This window comes from Hakea prostrata, chromosome 4, assembly GCF_041222555.1.
Source record: "Hakea prostrata isolate BN-2017 chromosome 4, UWA_Hpros_2, whole genome shotgun sequence".
In the NCBI taxonomy this organism is placed as follows: domain Eukaryota; kingdom Viridiplantae; phylum Streptophyta; class Magnoliopsida; order Proteales; family Proteaceae; genus Hakea; species Hakea prostrata.
Window position 1 is genome coordinate 6,783,347 of NC_142603.1, and position 18,906 is coordinate 6,802,252.

Below are 18,906 nucleotides of genomic sequence, written 5' to 3' on the forward strand. Positions count from 1 at the left end.
TCTTGTGAAATGATGACTAGTATTGGTCTTATAGGGGGAGTTTCCTTTATAGGGTCAGGCGGGTCTCCCATTTTTTGAAATTCATTTTTTTTATTTTTTAAAGATTTTTTATAAAGATTCTTCTAACCTTATTATTCTATTCTGGATTTGGATAAAAAGGGTGTTAGTATTATATTATGGTGAATAATTAAGATACAAATCTGTAGTAGGGCCTACCATCAATATCCTGCTGATGAAGGCCAGCAAGCATTATTTATTTTTATTTTTTTTTGGTACGAAGCCAGCAAGCATTGAAGGCAGGTACACAAATCGACATAATTTATTTTATTGCGAACAGAAAGAAGCTCGACCAAAAAGTCAGCACATTATTTCACCTCCCGGTAATGGTGTTGATAAAAAGAATCCCTAAAATTCAACTGCAACTGCTGGATCTTATCGATCAAATCAAGCAACTTTCATGGTGGATGAAGGTTGCCTTGAGGATTCGAATAGCTACCTATGAGTCTGATTAAACCTTGGTGTCATGAAGGTTCAACTCCTTGGCTGCAAGCCTGCAACTTCAAGTTCAGTATGTCATCAACATTCATCCCACTGACTAATGCAAAATTAGTATTATAGTTCTCTTTTTCTGTGTGAAAGATTAGCATTTTAATTATAACGAGAATGAATAGAAAGATTATTGTGTTTTTGTGAATTTTCACTCATTCTTATTTTTGTGAAAAAATAATATTAATTTTTAATTCATACATAATAAATTTTTAATTTTTAGTGGTCAAAATGTCATAATCAACATTCAACCCAAGGTCCGATATTTCACCCCCGACCCTAGTTTGCCATGCAATTGGGACGTACTTGAAATAAATAATGTGTATTAAATGCATATGGGACAGCTAGAGTTGTTGAACGTGGGAACTGGGCAACGAAAAAATGTGTATTAAATGCATGTATGACCTACTTGAAATAAATAATGCATTTATTTTGTTTTTTAAATTAAAGTTTTAAAACATTTTTTTTTAAAAGTTGTAATATATATATATATGCCAGTTCGGCGAGAAACTAGTCTGTATTGGGTTTGGCAGCAAGGAACTGGTCTGTATTGTTTGGGGGTTTTCGATTTACCAGGGGGCGATATCACCGAAATCGCCAAATTTCGACAATAAGTTGTACCCTGATTCAACCCTTTTTCACGTTAAATCCTAACTCAGCCGCTAGTTTTAGGTTTTTTATTATCAAATGATGTCTTCTTTTGGACTGCTTTATCCACTATGATATATTTTTAAACATCTTCAATCAAAATTTATAAAAATTAGATAAACTGTAGCATGTCACACATAAGTGGTCCCTCGCTGGAATGTCCTTTTCATTTTTTATTTTTTAGTAGAACCCCGCTGGAATGTCTTGCGATCTGTGTCTTGCTTTTAATGAAACTGTATGGCAATGTTTTCTTTGGATATCCAGGGGCAAAGCATGTTTTATTAACACTCGGCCGTTCTTCAGGCCTTTTGTTCCCATCTGAAATTCTGAATTGGGAATCTGCCATGCTGCTGAACTGGGTATTTTCGCGTCCCTTTTTATTACCTTTGGAGGGCTAGGAAGCGTCATTTGTTGCAGCATAAGCTTTTCAACACACAGGGTGTCCTAAAAACCATCCAATTGCAAAGAACTTGCAGCAATGCTCCCTTTCCCCAACGCATACACCTTGGCCTTTGTATTTGACCACTCATCTGCTATACTTAGTCCAGGAATTGTCCAATGTCTATGTGCGTTCTATGTGCGTCCTGTTAGGTTGCATCAGGGTTTTGAAGTTTTTCGTTCTTTGGGAAAGCAGGAACTTGTATGAGCCCGCTTCAGGTGGGCAGAACTCTTAACATCTCATGCGTTCTCCGCTACCAATGATTCAAGTCTTCAAGATTGAACCAAATATCTTCCCACATAGTCATCTTCTGTGACTCAATTTGTAGTCTGGAAATATTTTTCCCATCAAAATAAGCATGTCAAAAACGATGGACTGGGCTGAAGTACAACTATGAAACTTAAACAGCGAACTGGTCCCTGGCTACCTTACGACAATGAGAGTACATAAAAACAAATGAACCAGATTAATCCAACATTATTAGTATATGAAACTTATAACAGAAAAGTTGATAATTTGCCATGGTATCTCGCAATTGTTCTCTGTAGAGGAACTATTTATCTCGCATAGACATTAGACCTACGCCCATATCCCCTCTCTGGGCTGTACGATGAATAATGGAGTGACCTAGACCATTCTCTTCTTGACCTACCACCATATGGTGACCGCCTGGGTGAATAATCACGGCCTCCTCGATAAGGAGAGTGCCTTGGAGACCTCCGGTATCCATAATCATCACGGCTATGGCCACCACGGTACTGACCACGATCTCCACAAAAACCTGGAGACGGAGAAATGTACAGAATTATTGTATTACCATTTGCCCTACAAAAGAGAACCCATATAAGCACCTTGAACCCTATAGATTAAGTCGCTTACCTGAATCCCAGGAGCTCTTCAGTCCAAGATAGTTTCCAGGAGTAGGTGTCCTCGGTCGTTTCCTCCTTGACTGAAATGCAACAAAAACACCTCAGCTTGTCTCCCTCCCAACAAAAAAAAAAGCTTTATCTTTGGGGAAGTACATGTGATGGAGAAATAAAAGACAAATTGCTTAAAATATAACCAGCCCCCAATACTCTGTGTTCATGCTATGTCGAGAGACAGAGATAAACAATTATGAATAACTGAAACCGTAAGGGGAAAAACCCATGGAATGAAAAATTCAACAAGGAAAATAAATAAGATTTTTTTTTGGGGTGGGGGGAAGCAACACACCCAAAAAAAATTCTGGCGCACTTCTGATAGCGCCATCAAATGATTGTAAGGTAAGAGATACCATAAATGCCCAATTAGAGACGTTGGTAATATCCTTGATTAGTTGATAGTGTTGAAGGTGAATGCTGAGGTTGTTTAGTTGTTGGGCTATTGCCTATGTTTAGTTGATCAAATGCATGAGAAAAGCTGTTGATCTGGTCACTGATCAAGGCTGTGTGACATAAGTTGAGAGGATGAACTCATCATCTTTGATTGCTGCCAACATAGCTGATCCAATGTATTCTGAATAATCAAAAACCTCCAAGTCAAGACAGGAAAACCAAAAAAAAATCCTCCTCATACTACCTCAGCACTATAGGTACAGCAAGAAAGGTACAAAAAGTTACCTTCTCAACAGTTATGTAGCGGCCTTCCAGAACTGACTGATTGAAATGTTTTATGCAATGGTCAGCATCCTCTAATGACTCCATACTCACAAAAGCAAAACCACGGGAGATGCGTGCCCGAGGATCCACAACCAGTCGACAAGAAAGTACCTAATACAGCCAGAATAGACATTAATATAACCATGAATAAGAAAGTGCCTCGTGTTCAGATGTATCTAGAAACTAACCTTTCCTTCTTTAGAGAAATGATCTTCAAGGTCCCTCTCAGTCACCCTTGTAGACAGACCAGTAATGTAGAGTGTATTTCCTGGATTTAGAGCATCATCCCTGGCTTTGCCAAGAATCAGATGAGATCATTATTAAACAACGCACACACATGAAAAACATTCAAACAAAACACACATATAAGAAAAAGCAACCTCAGAACAAATACCAACCTGCCACAACTTCCAGATCTTGACCTGGAGGGTGATGGGGATCTGGGCCTTGATCTGGACCTGGATCTAGATCTGGAGTTTGCTTGCCCGGAAGAAAGAGAATTTAATGAGAGGGGGAAAAACAAACAGCATAGAATGGAAGTTGGCAAATGATAACATTGAATGGACAGAGGACATTTGCCTTATGACTTCATTAGATGAAAGTAATGACTTAGTCTTCTACTTCTACAGGTGTCAGAAAATTTCTGAAAACTGAAATGCACTTCTGTGAATGATCCAACTGAGCAACTCTTAGACTATAAGATAATGCACCGTCAGCAATGCACACAGCTCAATCGGCATATAAAAATCAATAAGGGAATATTCAGACAATAACATGGACAAGTACCAAATCCAAAAAGCAGGTCAAAATATAACTTTAAGATCACTTTGATCTAGATATATGATGATGGAAGGGAAAAGAATGCAAGTGGGGTTCGTTTTCAGAACTGTGAACTTCTGCAGATAACTGAACATTAGTTTACATTAGAAGTTAAAGGCCTCAAGACCTCTTAAACCCCATGAAGAATACTCAAAAATAATCAACAGAATGGAAACCCAGATAAAAGATAAAATGAACAAGTTCACAATCCTGGACGCCATTGCACTTTTAGGATGGACCATGCAACCAACAAAAAAAATGTTTCAACTGACGAACCACACACTGCTGCATGTACCACAAACGATTTAAATTTCTAAAGGCACCTTGGAAGTATTCCGTTACCCCATCTGGATACAATCTTCAGCCCTCTAGGTGTTGGCCTCACATATCTTGCAGAATATATATCCACACAAACAAAAAGTCAACACAAAAATCAAGGTGTAATTGGTCACATTTTCAAAAACTTCTTACCACATTACTGATCAGTTTATATCCCATCCACAAAGATATGGGGCACGTGAATCATACAAACTGCATACTTGATCTTCCCGAGTCCATCATAAAGAAAGGATGGATGAACACCAATTAGCCTTTAAAGTCAAAATGTGATTAAGATACATCTAAAAACTTATTGCCACTTTAATGATCACTTTATAACCCGTCCAGAAAGACATAGGGCACCAATAATTGTACAAACTGCATACACAACCTTCCAAGTCCGGCATAACCAAAGGATGATCTAACAGCAATTGGGCTTTGAAGACAAAATGTGATTGGTCAGATCTTCAAAAGCTTCTTGCCACATTAATGATCACTTTATACCCCACATCCAAAAAGAGATGGTACACCAATTATCTTGAAAACCGCATACTCAATCTTCCAAGTCCAGCATAACCATGGGATAATCTAACAGCAATTAGTCTTTCAAGCCACTCAAAACTTAGAGAGATTTTAAGTAATAGTTTATAAACAGAAAATAATGAAATAGACCAGGGAATAGCTGTAAGATAATCCATGACGGAAACCTGTAATGTTTTCTAATAGTCCTCCCTACGCATTACCTAATTAAGGGAGAAATTGCGGATAATATTCAGCGAACTTGAGCATCAACCGAAATCTCACCTAAAGAAGGTTGTCTCGCTTCAAAAGAAGTCAAGGGCTTCTACTACCAGGCAGGTCAGCAAGCCCTCTACTCCTAATGGCGAAAACCAACGTTAAGTTAACCATTCAATCAATGTTTCGACCTAAAGATCCAAATATAGCACACAATGCAGAAAACAGAAACCGAATATGAAGGAAGTGCAAAAATTTCATCACCGACAAACAGATGCATCAATTACTACCACCGATACCTCTGCTTTAAAATAAAAAATTTTGAACGTTCCATTTCATCTTCCCCTCCCCCACTTCCGGTGTAGATTTCCGATGGTTTTGCGTATCACAATCATTATAAACTAAGAATCAGAAAAAGATAATGGATTGGTAGCAAGAATTTACCTTCTTCGAGGAGAATCCGCCTGCGGAAATAAACTAAGTACAATTAAAATTAATAAACACGGTACTGAAAAACAGAGAGACTGAATTAGATGACTTGCCATTCCAAAACAGACGCGAAGAACCCTAGAAGACGGTAACTGAGACAGGGGAGCTTTCTTGTGTTCTCTTGAGCTGTTGGAATACTTTCGTGCACTACGCGACGACCGCTTTATAAATAGAGTTAGGGGAAAGTAAACTACCGTATAACGGATCGGAATCTAGGACCGAAAGATGTGCAGTGTTACATACTCACATGAAAATAAAAAAGTCGGGTAGGTTCAATGTTATTATGTTGGATTGCGAAATTACTCTAGTCATCCGATCAAATGAGAATTCGGCCGTTGGATCGAAATTTTGATAGTTAAATTTCAATGGTTGAGATCGTTTTCAATTCAATAGAATAAAATGACTCGCTTGACAGTCTTGCACATTAAATGCACAAGACTGAAGCAAATTTGTTGGATTGAAGTCACAATGACATTTATCCATTATATGTAGTCAAATCAAGTCAAAACTCAAAATGTAACCAAATTCTTTCGAATTGCATGTTAGCCTCTGAAGATTCAATTATTGTAGTACCCAGACCAAAGAAAAAAAGGAAGTTGTATTATAGAGTACCCAAAACCAATATACTTTTAGCATAGTTGTGGTAGTTTCAAGAATAAATAAGGCTTACCTTGCCTAAATAAACATACTTAATTTGCGGATATACTTCTAATAGAATGGTGGCCGCATTTTTTGTAAAGACAATGAGTCCAAGAAAATCATCAGTTTGAACCTTTACCCTTACCACACCTCTTCCTTCCCATACATTGAACCTATAGACCCTCAGTCATTATGATTCGTTGACGATGACAAAATAATAATAATAATAATAATAACTATATTTCACCCTTTAAGCCGATCAATCAATGTGTTAAGGTTTTTAAGGAAAGTTAAAAGGGGTCAGTACTGGATTAGGTCTTGCAAACGTAGGGCCTAATATTTACATGTTCTACCTCATTGCAATTACCATGAAATGTACTCTCTCTCTCTCTTAGTGTTACGACTATTGTCCATTATCCAATGCATGAAACTATACTTATATAGAAGAATTTCAAAATCAAAACTAGTTAAAGTACAAAAAGTTTGTTTTTTAAAGGAAAAAATAAAAATAAAATGATTTTGACCCTAATCATATTCTTTTTTTCTGTTGTTAAAAAATTATTTTGATTTTATTCAGAAAACAATACGACATTCCATAATTCAACATATTGCACCATATATACAACACATCTCCAGAGAATGATAGGGTTGAGATGGGCTAGTCTAGACTGGGTTAAAACTTGATATGAACCACCCATTAGAGCCAAAAGTTTAAACCCTAACCATATTGAAGCGTAGCAAAATTCGAACCATTAGGACCAAACCTTAACTTCTTGTGTTATGATTAAATGGAATAATTTACCCTTACATGAAAAAAGAAATTTTTGTTTGAAAAGAATAAATAACTTCGTATAAGCAGCTGCGTACGTATTTTTGGGTTTATTTCACCCTAATTTCGTGATGGAACGCGGGAAGCTTGAAAAGCACGGAATTGGGTTTAAAATAAATATCGGAGAAGTTTGAATCGGACCTGTGTCGTTAGACGCCGACACACACTGGGACGTCCCATCCTTGTTTTATATTCCGTGTCGGCTACCAAGTCAGGTAGCGAGATTGAGATTGAGATTGAGATTGAGATTGGGAGAGTGAGAATTTCAGAGTCTCGAGAGTTTCGAGAGTTTCAGGAATCGAGACCGTTGAAGCTTGAAAGAGCAATGGCTAGATAATGGATAGTCATTAAACGCAGACAGAGAGAGAGAGGTCAGGCAAAGAGGAAGGGAATGGTGAAAGTTTCTAGCAGCCTACCCTGCCTTCGAAGTTCTCGTATTCACTGTGAATAATGGATTTCGTTCGTATCTCTTGCATGAGAGAGATTCTTTGTTATGTGTTCAGAATTTACAGATTCAACGATAGGTCAAATAAGATAGGATAGGTATACCATTCCAGGTTTCGTTTCTTCAAAAGATCCAACACAGTCAATTAATCAATACTTTGAATTCGATATAACGAAAAATGAGTAGGTTGGGGAAGAGGACGGGGTTAACATCTCAGAAAAAAGTCCAATGGCTTTACCAACGAGAGGTTGGCGAGATGTCTCCACGAGCCTTCACTTACACTGCCGGCGCCTCCGAGGTGAGCTCTTTGATATATCCAACTCCACCTCTCTATCTCAATCCTTTCATCTATTCAATAATGGGTTCAATTTGTTGAGTTACTGAAATTATGTCTTCCATTGACCATTTGTCGATCAGCTTCTGTTGTTGTTGTGATTGTTTGAAATATCTGATATGTTTGTACTTCGTTAGCGTGCATTTAGTGCTCCCACTACAGAATATACAGTGATATCCTTCTCATCGAAGATCATAATGTTCCTTCCTTTTATAAGAACTAAAAATTGTAGAAGGAACTGCTTTCAATGTATGGTTATTTGATGATCTACATCCCTTTTGGGAGCAGGTGATAATGTCATGTACGCTTATTGGGTTGGGACTCAGTGAACATAAGTGATAGTTATTAGGAAGTGGTAGGAACTTATGAGAGCGGAATGCTTAGTTTTTGGTAGTTATTCATAGGTTGCATTCTCATTGAAATGTGAGTAGAAGCACGCAGTGGAATAGGGGACTGTAAATTTAGGAGAAGTCAATAATAATATATGTGCTTATCGGTTGGGAGTTACGAACATAAGTGGTAGGGGTTATAAAGAGACTGGAATACCTAGTTTTAGGTAGCTATCCATAGGTTGCATTCTATAGAAACGTCAGCAGATGCAATGGAGTAGTGGGCTTTAAAATATTAATTTATTATCGAGTTTATTTCTAGGGAGGATCGGCAGCCTCCCAATTGTGCTAGGATGTCCTGACTCCTTTGGCTTCATCAGCGAAGCCCCCAAACCTCAGTTGCTAGTGTATCTCTCTTTCCCTATTTTCTCTTCATTTTTTCCTACCAAGTTCCTGGCAAATAGCAGATAATCACTTTTCTTTGTTGGGGAAGACACACAACAGATAACCACTCATTTGGTGATAGTTGATTAGTTGTTTTCTGAGAAGGGACAAATAAGTTTGAATGACTGTTGATATCCGATACTGAACTTTTGGGTGTAGAAATAGGCGAGTGCAAGATTATACATTGGTGTTTTTTATGAGGCAGAGATAAGGGAATTGAGTGTAGGACAGGGAATTGAGTTTATAAAGATCAAACAGTGAAGGGATTGGGATATTATGTTATGGTAACCTTTTGGATTTATAAGCTCTACAGAATTTAAGAAACCAACTTAATGTAGTTGAAAATAGAAACAGTCCAGAAAAATGAAAAAATAAAAAAAAAGAAGAATTACACCACCTGTAGCTAATTCAATTACTTGTTGAGGGAGGTCCATTACATAACACAGTAGAGAACAGAAAGCGTTCAGAAAAGAAGGGATGCGCAAGTGGTTAATTCCATTACGTGGTTGAAAATAGAATGGATTTAGAAAAAAAGGATAGCATTCCATTCATCAGTGAGCAGGAACAAACTACGTTCACCTGTGGCAATGTTATCCTCCTGGAAAGTTATTTGCATGGAATGACTGAAAGAGATTAATTTAGCGTTCCTTAGTGAAGCATGTGAATCTCCAAATCCCATCACCAAGGTCACCAGTGGATGTGGCTTCAGTATGATCAAGGACCTTGAAAGTGATTCCTTTAGGATTTTTGGGTTTCCAGAAGCAGAATTTGGAATTAGGGTTCAGGTCTGAAAGTTTCTTTTTTTGGATGAATCAGGTCTGAAAGTTTGGGTCCAGGTTGATTTTGGGTTTTAAGGGGAATGGGATCAAGCTACAATCCAGGTCTGGGAAGATTCTGATGGTCAGATGATGTTCTTGATTTGGGGTTTTGGATGAAATTTAGGGTTTTCCAAGAACTAGGGTTCAATGTGTGAAAGGAGCTGAATATGGAAATGGTCTAAATAGACATATAAATGCACTTTGGAACAGAGAAAATATAACTAAGGTAACTAAACAATATAATAACAAGGAAGGTGCATAAACACTGAAATAAAGAATAATCTACAACCAAAGAGATGCATTAAATTGATATGGTATAAAAGATGATGTTTCTTGGATGTTTAAATAGGTTATTATAATGCAAAGGATAAATGGAGCTCCTTGTTTAAGACTTTTTATTTATTTATTTATAATCTAACAGAGTGGAAAACCAAGGTTTAATAGAAGATTTTAGACTCTTGGTTGAGAGTTTCTTCCATTTGCCCCCATTCGAATAGGAGTTGTATCAAATCTTTGAGTGAAAATGAATTTTTTTGTGAAATGTGTCAGTTGCATTTGTATGCATCGGTAGATGCATGTTTATATGTATTAGTGCACCCACGAAACTCCATACTGCATGTAAGGTGTATTGGTCATGTCATGCTATAGTGGTCCATATTGGCTAATGCATTCGATATTATTCAATAAAAGCCAATTTAAGAAAATGGAGAGATGTAGCAGTATTGATCAGTACAGATATGCATGGCACTGTATTGTATCAGATCAGCAGATACTTTAAACCTTGCCCATGACCCCTAGGCCTTTACTATTGCATGAAAACCCATCTTCATCACTTACTTGAGGTGTCAACCACAATTTTTGCTGAATGGCTTTGTACCAATGAATTGGGTCATCTCTATGGAACGTCCACTTCAGCATGATTTTGGAGAAAAGACCATTATGTTAATCAGGAATGATATATTTGCTTTTTAAGGTTATGCAAAGGACTTCTGGAGGACTCTGAACTGGCATATGTGGCATTTTACAGCTACATGCTAGTATTAAGGGTACTAGGGAAAATCCTCTCTGTCTCCCTTTCCCCTGCCTTCTGTAATGCAGGCTCTTTCTGATGCGCATGAGTTAAATTAGAAAATCGTTTCCCTTCTTAATAGTTCACGGTGCTCTTTAGTCCACCTACAACTATTGCCTCTTGAAAAAAAGAAAGGGAGAGGGGGGGGGGGGGGGGGGGCGGGTTACCAATCTGGTTGTTGAATCTCCTTACCAGAAAGAGTATCATGAGATTTGCTATTAACTAGAATTTTAAGCATTAGGGTTTTCCCTGGTTCAATCTCCATAAAGCCTCCTTTTATTGATTTTTCTTTCCTCTACTATTGTGATATGCATAAGTTAATTCAGGAAATGGTTTCCCTTCTGAAAGATTCAGAGTCTTCTTTATGTCCACCCACAAATATTGCCTTCTAGGAGAAAGAATTCAAATCTAGTTGTTTAATCTCCTTTTGGAGGGTTCATATATATGTTCTATTCAGACAACAGGAATTCCAACATTTTGACATGTCCAAAATGGACAGAACTCTGAAGTCTCTATTAGGATAACTCAGAATTTTTTGTCTTTTGGTGTCTAGGAAATATCTTAAAAATTGTGATGGTGGTTGAGAACAAGTTTTATTTTTGGATGAATAAATAATATAGAATTAACGCAAAGAAACAAACATACAAAAGATGGTCTTTTAAGAGGAAGACTGAAAAGAAAGGTTAAGACCCCAAGAGACAACACTAAGCCTGGTCCTTGGGGTATCAGCAATCAGGGGGAGGGGAGAAGCAACAAGCCTAGATGAAACATCAAAATAGATGGCATTCCTAATCATATCTTTCGAGTGGATTTGGAAGTCCATCTCTGAACAGATTCCGTTCCCATTAAAGATGATGGACAACAGCATTAAACACAAGCTTACCAACCCAATCACAAATGGAGGAGCCTGGAAAGTTTCTCAGAATCCAAGACCACTCACTAGCGAAACCAAAAGATCGTCTCGAATGGGGCCAAATAAAAGAAAGGGCTTTTTCTCAGATGGAACTGGAAAAAGGGCAAGAAAAGAAAAGGTGATCAATGTCCTCCAAGCCATTCCAACATAGGATGCAATTTGGGTTAACAGGGATATGGCGGCCAATAAGGAAGGATTGGGTGGGGAGGGCTTGGTTAAGAGATCTCCAAAGGGTAAGGGAGTGTTGTGGACTGGGATTTTGAACCAAACCAGGGGGGTTTAGGGTTTAGGGTTATGGGCACAGAAGAGGTTCCAGGCTGAAGAGGTGGTAAAGGTCTTGGAAGGGGAGGGAAGCCAAATGGTGATGTCACGGGGAGAGTTGGAAATTGGGGGAAGGGAATCCCAAAACCTATGTGAGAATGGGGAGGGGGGTGGGGGACCAGAATCCATTAAAAAATGAAATTGGACAAGGGGGTGGTTTTGGGGATACAGGTGTCATAAACTACACGGGGGCCAAAAAGGGAAAGAGAATGCCCATCGGATGTCACGGGTCAAGCCAAAAGGAGGTAGAGGAGCTAGAGGAGACTGAAGTGGAGAAATAAGTTATTTGTGGTCCTAACCTTAAATCCTTTTTGGTCTTTTCATGTTCTCAAAAGTTGCAAGCCAAGGGATAGAATTCTGAAAAAAAATGGGAAAAGCTTTCTGAGGTTGTTTTTTATTGCCACTTCGGTTGAAATCATTTCATTTTTAGCTTCTGGGGCATTCATATGCATGAGGTATTTCTTCTGAATGGACTCTTATCAAAGCTATACTTGACTGGTAATGGGAAGATAGATAAGGTTATTCTAGGTCTATACGAAACGAAGATGTTCCTTTATCTGTTAAGAATGTCTCTGTTTGAGGGTCTGTAGGTGTCCATAGAGGCATAAACCTTTTATGGTATAATGACTATGTCATCAGCCAAGTTGGTTGTCTATTTTTCCCTTTAATATTAAGTTTCTAGGTAAGTGTTTTGTTTCTGGTTGGACCTTTGCTATAATTTGTAATCAGACTTTGGCTGTTAGTACGCTAACTACTAAAGAGTAGGTTTTGTAAGTTTTATTTATTTAGTGGTTGTCACAGCAGTGGAATCCATCTTATCTCTCTACACTTGCCATCACAGTGTAGTTACTTGGGTCACAAGCTTTATTATTTCACTGTGAATGAGAATGAATCCATTTTCGGTGAAGATGGAATTGCATGGCCAACCACTGGGGGTATAATTGTATAAGGCAAGGACCAACGTATATATGGCATATGCATTCTATTCATATATATGAATATGTTTAAACTAAAGAGTAGAGAAAACAATGACAGACACTGTCAGATGCTATGGAAGCTTTAATGCACATATATACCATTTACTTATAGGTTGTTAGTCAAGATCACTTTATATTTCTAATTATGTGTTCTGCAGAGGCCTCAAATTCACAGTGCAAAACCATAAATGCTTTTGCTGAACATTTTCATATTTGAGTGAATAAATTCTTCAGAATATGGATCTTCTGTTCTTGTTGATACTCTTATTCTCATTATTCACTGGATTTCCCTCCCCCCAGCCACTAAAGAACTGTTTATCTCTCACTAGTTTCTGAACAGCAGTTCTTATGTTCTGATGATCCTTTGTTGACACAGAATCTTGTGCTGCAACTTGATCTCTACAAGAAGCTGGAAAAACACAGAGGTTGTGTAAACACTGTTAGTTTCAATTCAACTGGTGACATTCTTGTGTCAGGCTCTGATGATAGGATGATCAAGCTGTGGGATTGGGAGGCTGGACGTACCAAACTTTCTTTCCATTCAGGGCACACTAAGAATGTTTTCCAAGCAAAGATCATGCCATTCACGGATGATCGTAGTATTGTCTCATGTGCTGCAGATGGGCAGGTAATTTTTCACCTGGGTAGGATTCTCAATTCATAGCTGCAAAATAAGGACGTATTCCACCATTGCTTTTCTTTTGTATCTCATTTTAGGTTGTTGTCGGCAGTAAATTGAATATATGGGACTTCTTAGCTAAGAACCATTCTCCTTTTTTTTACCGGTTATACTTAAATTCTAAGTCTCCATGATATGGATCATTACCTGCATTACTAATCAGTATCCTAGACTGTTTGTAAGAGTGTAACAACTTGAATGGTTTTGGGCTGGATCTCAGTTGACCTCCTGCATTGTGCACCTCCGAGTGCATTTGTAACTCACTGGTAGGATAGGTCTAAATCCTGCAACGCTGCCTGGGTTGTATCCTTGTTGTAAAAAGGCAATTTGATAATGCATTGAAAACTTCCATTTTTGGAACTTTTTTGTTGACATGCAGACTAAATTCCTAATGAGATTGTTGTTTCGTCCTTTTAAAATTTAAGGTGAGGCATGGTAAGATCCTTGAAGATGGAAACGTGGAGACAGTAAAGATTGGGAAGCATCAGGGAAGAGCTCATAAGTTGGCCATTGAACCTGGAAGCCCTCACATATTTTACACCTGTGGTGAAGATGGATTGGTCCAGCACGTAAGTTGTGTGATCTCACCAACTCTTTGTTAGTTGCTTCTGTTTTGTGTTTATGCTTGGAGGAAATCTCGTTAGCGTTTAATGATTTTATATTTTAAAAATTGGCTTAGATGTTAGTGTGAGTGTGTGACACTCAAACCATTTGATGGGTCCAGCAATAAGATCTCTCAACTGAAGACTTCTTAGGACCTGTCACTCCCCCCCCCCCCCCCAAAAAAAATAAAAATAAATAAATAAATAAATAAAATAAAAAACCCAAGAACAAATGAAAGGGAAGAAGAAAACGGAAAACCATACACACAGAAAAGGGGGAAAATCTTTTAATTTGCAAACTAATAAAATATGGATTGAAGATGGGAGGGTGAACTACATAGGATTGTCTTGTTTCTTGTTTTCAGATTCCTTCTTTTCCATACTGTGATTGGCAACATCCATTTACTCTCACTTTTTCATATTCTTTTTTTTTGGATGAATAAACAATTATATTAAAGAACCAGAAACTAAGAGAAAATACAAAGAGGGAAGAAAACAGGGGGGGGGGGGGCAAAGCAAACAGTCAAGGAAGCAATTGAAGTGAGGATCTAAGACTCCAAGAACTAACAATCAACCTATTCCTTGGAGAGCCAGAAACAGGGGGTGGGGGCGTGGGGAATAGAAGATATCGTAGAAAAAAAATCAAAATAAATGGCATTCCAAATCAAGATTCGAGATCTTGATTTGGAGGTCCATCTTTTCATGTTGTGTTCCCACCACAAATGATGAACAATAACTACAAATACTAGCTCGCCCACTAGGTCACAAACCGAAGAGCCAGAGAAGGTTCTCAAGACCCAATTCCAATCTCTAGTAAAACCATAAGCACGTCTCGATCTCCAAATAGAAGCAAGGGCTAAACTCTAGATAGATCTAGAGAATGGCAGGAGATAAAAAGGTGGTCAAGGTCTTCAACACCGTTCCAGCAGAGGGTACAACTTGGATTGGCAGGGATGTGGTGATTGATGAGGAAGGATAGGGTGGGGAGGGCTAGGTTGAGGGATCTTCAAAAGGTAAGGGAATGGCAGGGGATGTGGCATTTGAACCAAACTAGAGGGACCCAAGGGATGGGGGGGGGGGGGTGGATCTAAGGAAGGATTTACTCTCACTTTTCATATCGTTGGTGTGTCCTCTTGGGTTTTTTGCTTCGAAGTGTGACTTTGATTTCTTCTTTGGTTTCATAATGGACATATAACCCTAAAGTTAGATTTTCTCACAGTTTGATCTGAGAAAAGGATCTGCTACAGAGCTGTTTGCATGCAAATCTTTCCATGATAAATCAAGACATGGGATTGTACATCTAAACACAATTGCCATTGATCCAAGAAATCCAAATCTCTTTGCTGTTGGGGGCACAGATGAATATGCTAGGCTTTATGACATGCGCAAATACAAGGGGAACGGATCTACTGACTTTGGTCAACCTGCAAATTCTTTCTGCCCATTGCATATGATTGGTGATAGGGAGGCGGGAATAACAGGCTTATCCTTCTCATATCAGAGTGAGCTTCTTGCGTCTTACAATGAGGAGCAGATCTATCTTTTCACAAAGGATATGGGACTGGGACCCAATCCAGTTGGGTCAGCATCATCATCGTCATCATCTAGGAATGGAGAGGCCACTGAATCTGATCCAGTATCCATATCATCACTGTCTACTCAGGATACTCAGGATTCTGATGAGAGATTTATGCCCCAAGTATATACTGGGCATTTGAATTGTGAAACAGTGAAGGGTGTTGGCTTCTTTGGTCCCAACTCTGAGTATGTGGTGACTGGATCTGACTGTGGTAGGATCTTTATTTGGAGGAAAAAAGGTGGGCAACTTCTGCGTGCAATGGAAGCAGACAAGCATATTGTTAACTGCATTGAGCCGCATCCTCGTGCCACCTTTCTCGCTAGTAGTGGCATTGAGAATGATATCAAGATATGGATCCCCAAGTCCAATGAGAGAGCTTCCTTGCCGGTGAATCTTGAACAGGTATGCCCTTCTGTTTTGAAGAATGTAAAGCTTGTACTTAGGAATGACTTGTGGTTTTCCATGTTGCAGCTTGAAAATGGGGAAGCTCAGAACTTTGTTTCTTAGTTACCCCTTTTTTGAACTGTGGTTGTATTACAATGATTGATGTTGTGGCTCACTAGTTTTACAGATGTTTTCACTCGATAAAGCACCAATTTTATCTGAATGTTTCTCTACAAATATATCCTTCTTAAATGGTTAAACTCATCCAATTTGATCTTTTACCTGAACCTATGTCTTTTTAAGAATACGAAAATGAACACTCTTAATTGGATGATTACCATCATCATAAAGGGATACGTTTGGCTGAGGTATCCGTATAAAGATCTGGCTGCAGTTTATTGTGGCACTCCTCTGTACTAAGCAGGATGTCAGCTACTAGTTTCTTACATTGACTTTAGGCGGCGGCTACTGGGTAAATTGTTATTTTTCTTTCACGACTCCTGATTTGATTTTTGACTTGTTCTCATCATCATTATTATCTTATTGACTTAATAAAAAAAATATTTCCCTTCTACGTTTTCACTTTTAGAAGTTTTACGGCTCACATTTTTATTTACTTTCATTTGGTATTTTTCTTTTCTTTTTTTAAATTTCTGGATAATGGTTCCATTTTTGTGGTCTGTCTGAATGTGGGTAAATCTAGTATTGAGGGTCATTGTTGCTGCTGTCCATAAACGTGATAGCTTTATACAAATGTGAAACTGTTATAGTGGATGCATCCTTTTTTATCTATATTGTGTGATTGGATCTCTACCTTGGCCATTCTTTGGCATCAATGAAGTTGTTGCAGACTTCCAAACTGTAAATGTAGGGTTTTGGGATCCATACATTAAGGACATTAAAAAAATGACAAAATTAGCAGGACCTATCTAGGGTGCTTCTCTCCCCCCTTCCTCTGAATGCCAGTCTGGTATAAAGCCTTGATGGGCACTGAGGATGTTCTAATTTCTCTGTTATTGTTGCTAAGGTTCAGAAACATGGTCGATATACTTGCTTCTTCCCCATTGATTATTATTATGGAGACAATGATGATTACTCTCTTGACGACGATGACGATGACGATGACGATGACGATGACGATGAATATGATGATGATGCCAATGATGATGACGACGACAATGATGATGATGATATTGATGATAACGATGGCGGTGAGGGCGATGACCATGACGGTTCTAAGGATGGTGGTGCTGTTGATGATGATTATATGGATGCGTATCCAGTTGAAACGTGAGAGAAAGCACTTGCTGTATAGGTCATCATATCCCAAGGAGCTGATGTTTCAGATCTTGTCACTTCCAAGGCAGAGATCAAGATTAGATTGTGCCTAGTAGGGAATTGTTAGACCTTGTAATCTCATTCAATAGCAATCATGACAGACCCTCAGATGACGATGATGTAGGAGATTCCTCCAACAATGCTGACAGTGGAGACTGTATAGTTAACTGATGTTTTTGGTTTAATTGTTAACGATACAAATTGTACATAATGCAGGGGAGGGGAAGGAATAGAATCAATCTTAAGTACTTAGGCTGTGAGCTTTGATATAATCTTACAATTATTTGTTTATTTCATGTCTTATTTGGCAGCTTTTTCTTGGGTGATACCACCCATCTTTCATTCAATAGGTCATTTATAGTTAAAAGTCCTTCCTCGTCGTGTATATAAAATTTGAGATGTTAACGCTAAGTTTTCTCCGAAACCAATTTACTGTCAAATGGAGCTTGTTGGGTTTTAGCCTTTCAAGGTCTAGAGCAATGTATTTCTGCATCTAATGTTGAAATCCTGTTGCAGTATTTGGCTTCAGCAGTTGGATTTCTGGTGCACTCACGTCGACAGTTACTTGTGAGATTCTTTTGTAAATTGAACCGATGGAAGGAGTTCTTCAAGGACTTGTACGAGGGGTTGAAATCCTCGGCAGCCTTAACACAGTTTATGCCAAGTGCAAAGAGATAAAAATGTCCCGGAAAGTTTTTTGATGAAATTCATAATAAGGATCTTGTGAGTGGATCTGCTTAGGGCAGTGGTTAAATAGCCGCGTTTGCGAATTGTGGCTGCTTAGACACAGCTCGGAAAGTGTTCGATAGATTGCCTGAGAGAAACAATGTGGTGTGGAATACGATGATAAGGTGTTACGGAATGCATAGCCATGCCCATGAGGCTATTGATTTGTTCTCAAGATTGAGAGTGACTGGTGTAAAATCAGATAGTTTTAGTTTTGTCAGCGACTCAGAGTGTTTCTGCATGTAGCCATGTGGAGTTGGTTGATGAGGGTGGAAGCTTTTCTACAAAATGGATGATTATGCAGTTGAAAAGAATGACGATCATTATGCGTGTATGGTAGATCTGTTGGGCCGAGCAGGTTATCTTGATGAAGTCAAATTTATTCCGAACATGCCTGTGAAGGCTGGTGGCAAGAATGCTTTGCTAGGTGCATGTGAAATCATAATAACATAGAATAAGGGAAGAAGGTACTGAAAGATTGTTTGCTCTTGACCCTGACAATGCAGGAAGATACATAATTCTAGCTAAGATATATGCAGATGCCGGTCGGTGGGAAGATGCAGCTAGATTGAGAAAGGTTATTAGATTAAAAAAAATTAAGAAGCCACTTGGATGCAGTGCTATTGAGGTGGACACTGTGATCCATACTTTTGAAGTGAAGGATGAATCGCATCAAATGATGGGTCAGATATTCGACACCCTAGAAGGATTGGGTAAAATGATGCAGGATGAGAAGTTAAAGGTAGTTGTTTAAAAGGGCAAATTTGGTGTCAATGGCTTCTTTACAAGCAGAGTACATGGGAGAATTTTCAAAAGGGAGCTTTATCGTCCAACACATGACCTCCC

At 38.5% G+C, this 18,906-nt stretch overlaps 1 protein-coding gene and 2 pseudogenes across 2 annotated transcripts; 2 read left to right on the plus strand and 1 right to left on the minus strand.

Moving 5' to 3' along the window:
• Positions 1–1,358: 1,358 nt before the first annotated feature.
• LOC149017458 (putative RNA-binding protein C25G10.01) lies at positions 1,359–6,441 on the minus strand. Its single transcript, XM_089152975.1, has 8 exons — positions 6,419–6,441; positions 5,688–5,795; positions 5,590–5,609; positions 3,672–3,743; positions 3,462–3,565; positions 3,235–3,384; positions 2,513–2,582; positions 1,359–2,414 (listed from the first exon to the last, which is right to left on the minus strand). The coding sequence occupies exons 1-8, from the start codon at positions 6,439–6,441 to the stop codon at positions 2,191–2,193; spliced, it is 771 nt and encodes a 256-aa protein (XP_089009101.1). The 3' UTR covers positions 1,359–2,190.
• An 891-nt stretch (positions 6,442–7,332) lies between these two features.
• Positions 7,333–17,663, plus strand: LOC149017459 (uncharacterized; annotated as a pseudogene). The gene is made up of 5 exons (XR_016172812.1): positions 7,333–7,845; positions 13,129–13,380; positions 13,857–14,000; positions 15,253–16,014; positions 17,280–17,663. The product of XR_016172812.1 is annotated as an uncharacterized LOC149017459 (transcript).
• Positions 17,664–17,927: 264 nt separating this feature from the next.
• LOC149017460 (pentatricopeptide repeat-containing protein At3g57430, chloroplastic pseudogene) lies at positions 17,928–18,897 on the plus strand (annotated as a pseudogene).
• Positions 18,898–18,906: the final 9 nt, after the last annotated feature.

Excerpts from the sequence above, each read along its gene's own strand:
- LOC149017458 (XM_089152975.1), bottom strand. The coding sequence starts at position 6,441 with ATGTATGGGAAGGAAGAGGTGTG. Across the intron at positions 3,744-5,589 it reads GCGGATTCTCCTCGAAGAAG|ATCTAGATCCAGGTCCAGAT; the intron begins GTAAATTCTTGC and ends AGCAAACTCCAG. Across the intron at positions 2,583-3,234 it reads GCTACATAACTGTTGAGAAG|TCAAGGAGGAAACGACCGAG; the intron begins GTAACTTTTTGT and ends GTTGCATTTCAG.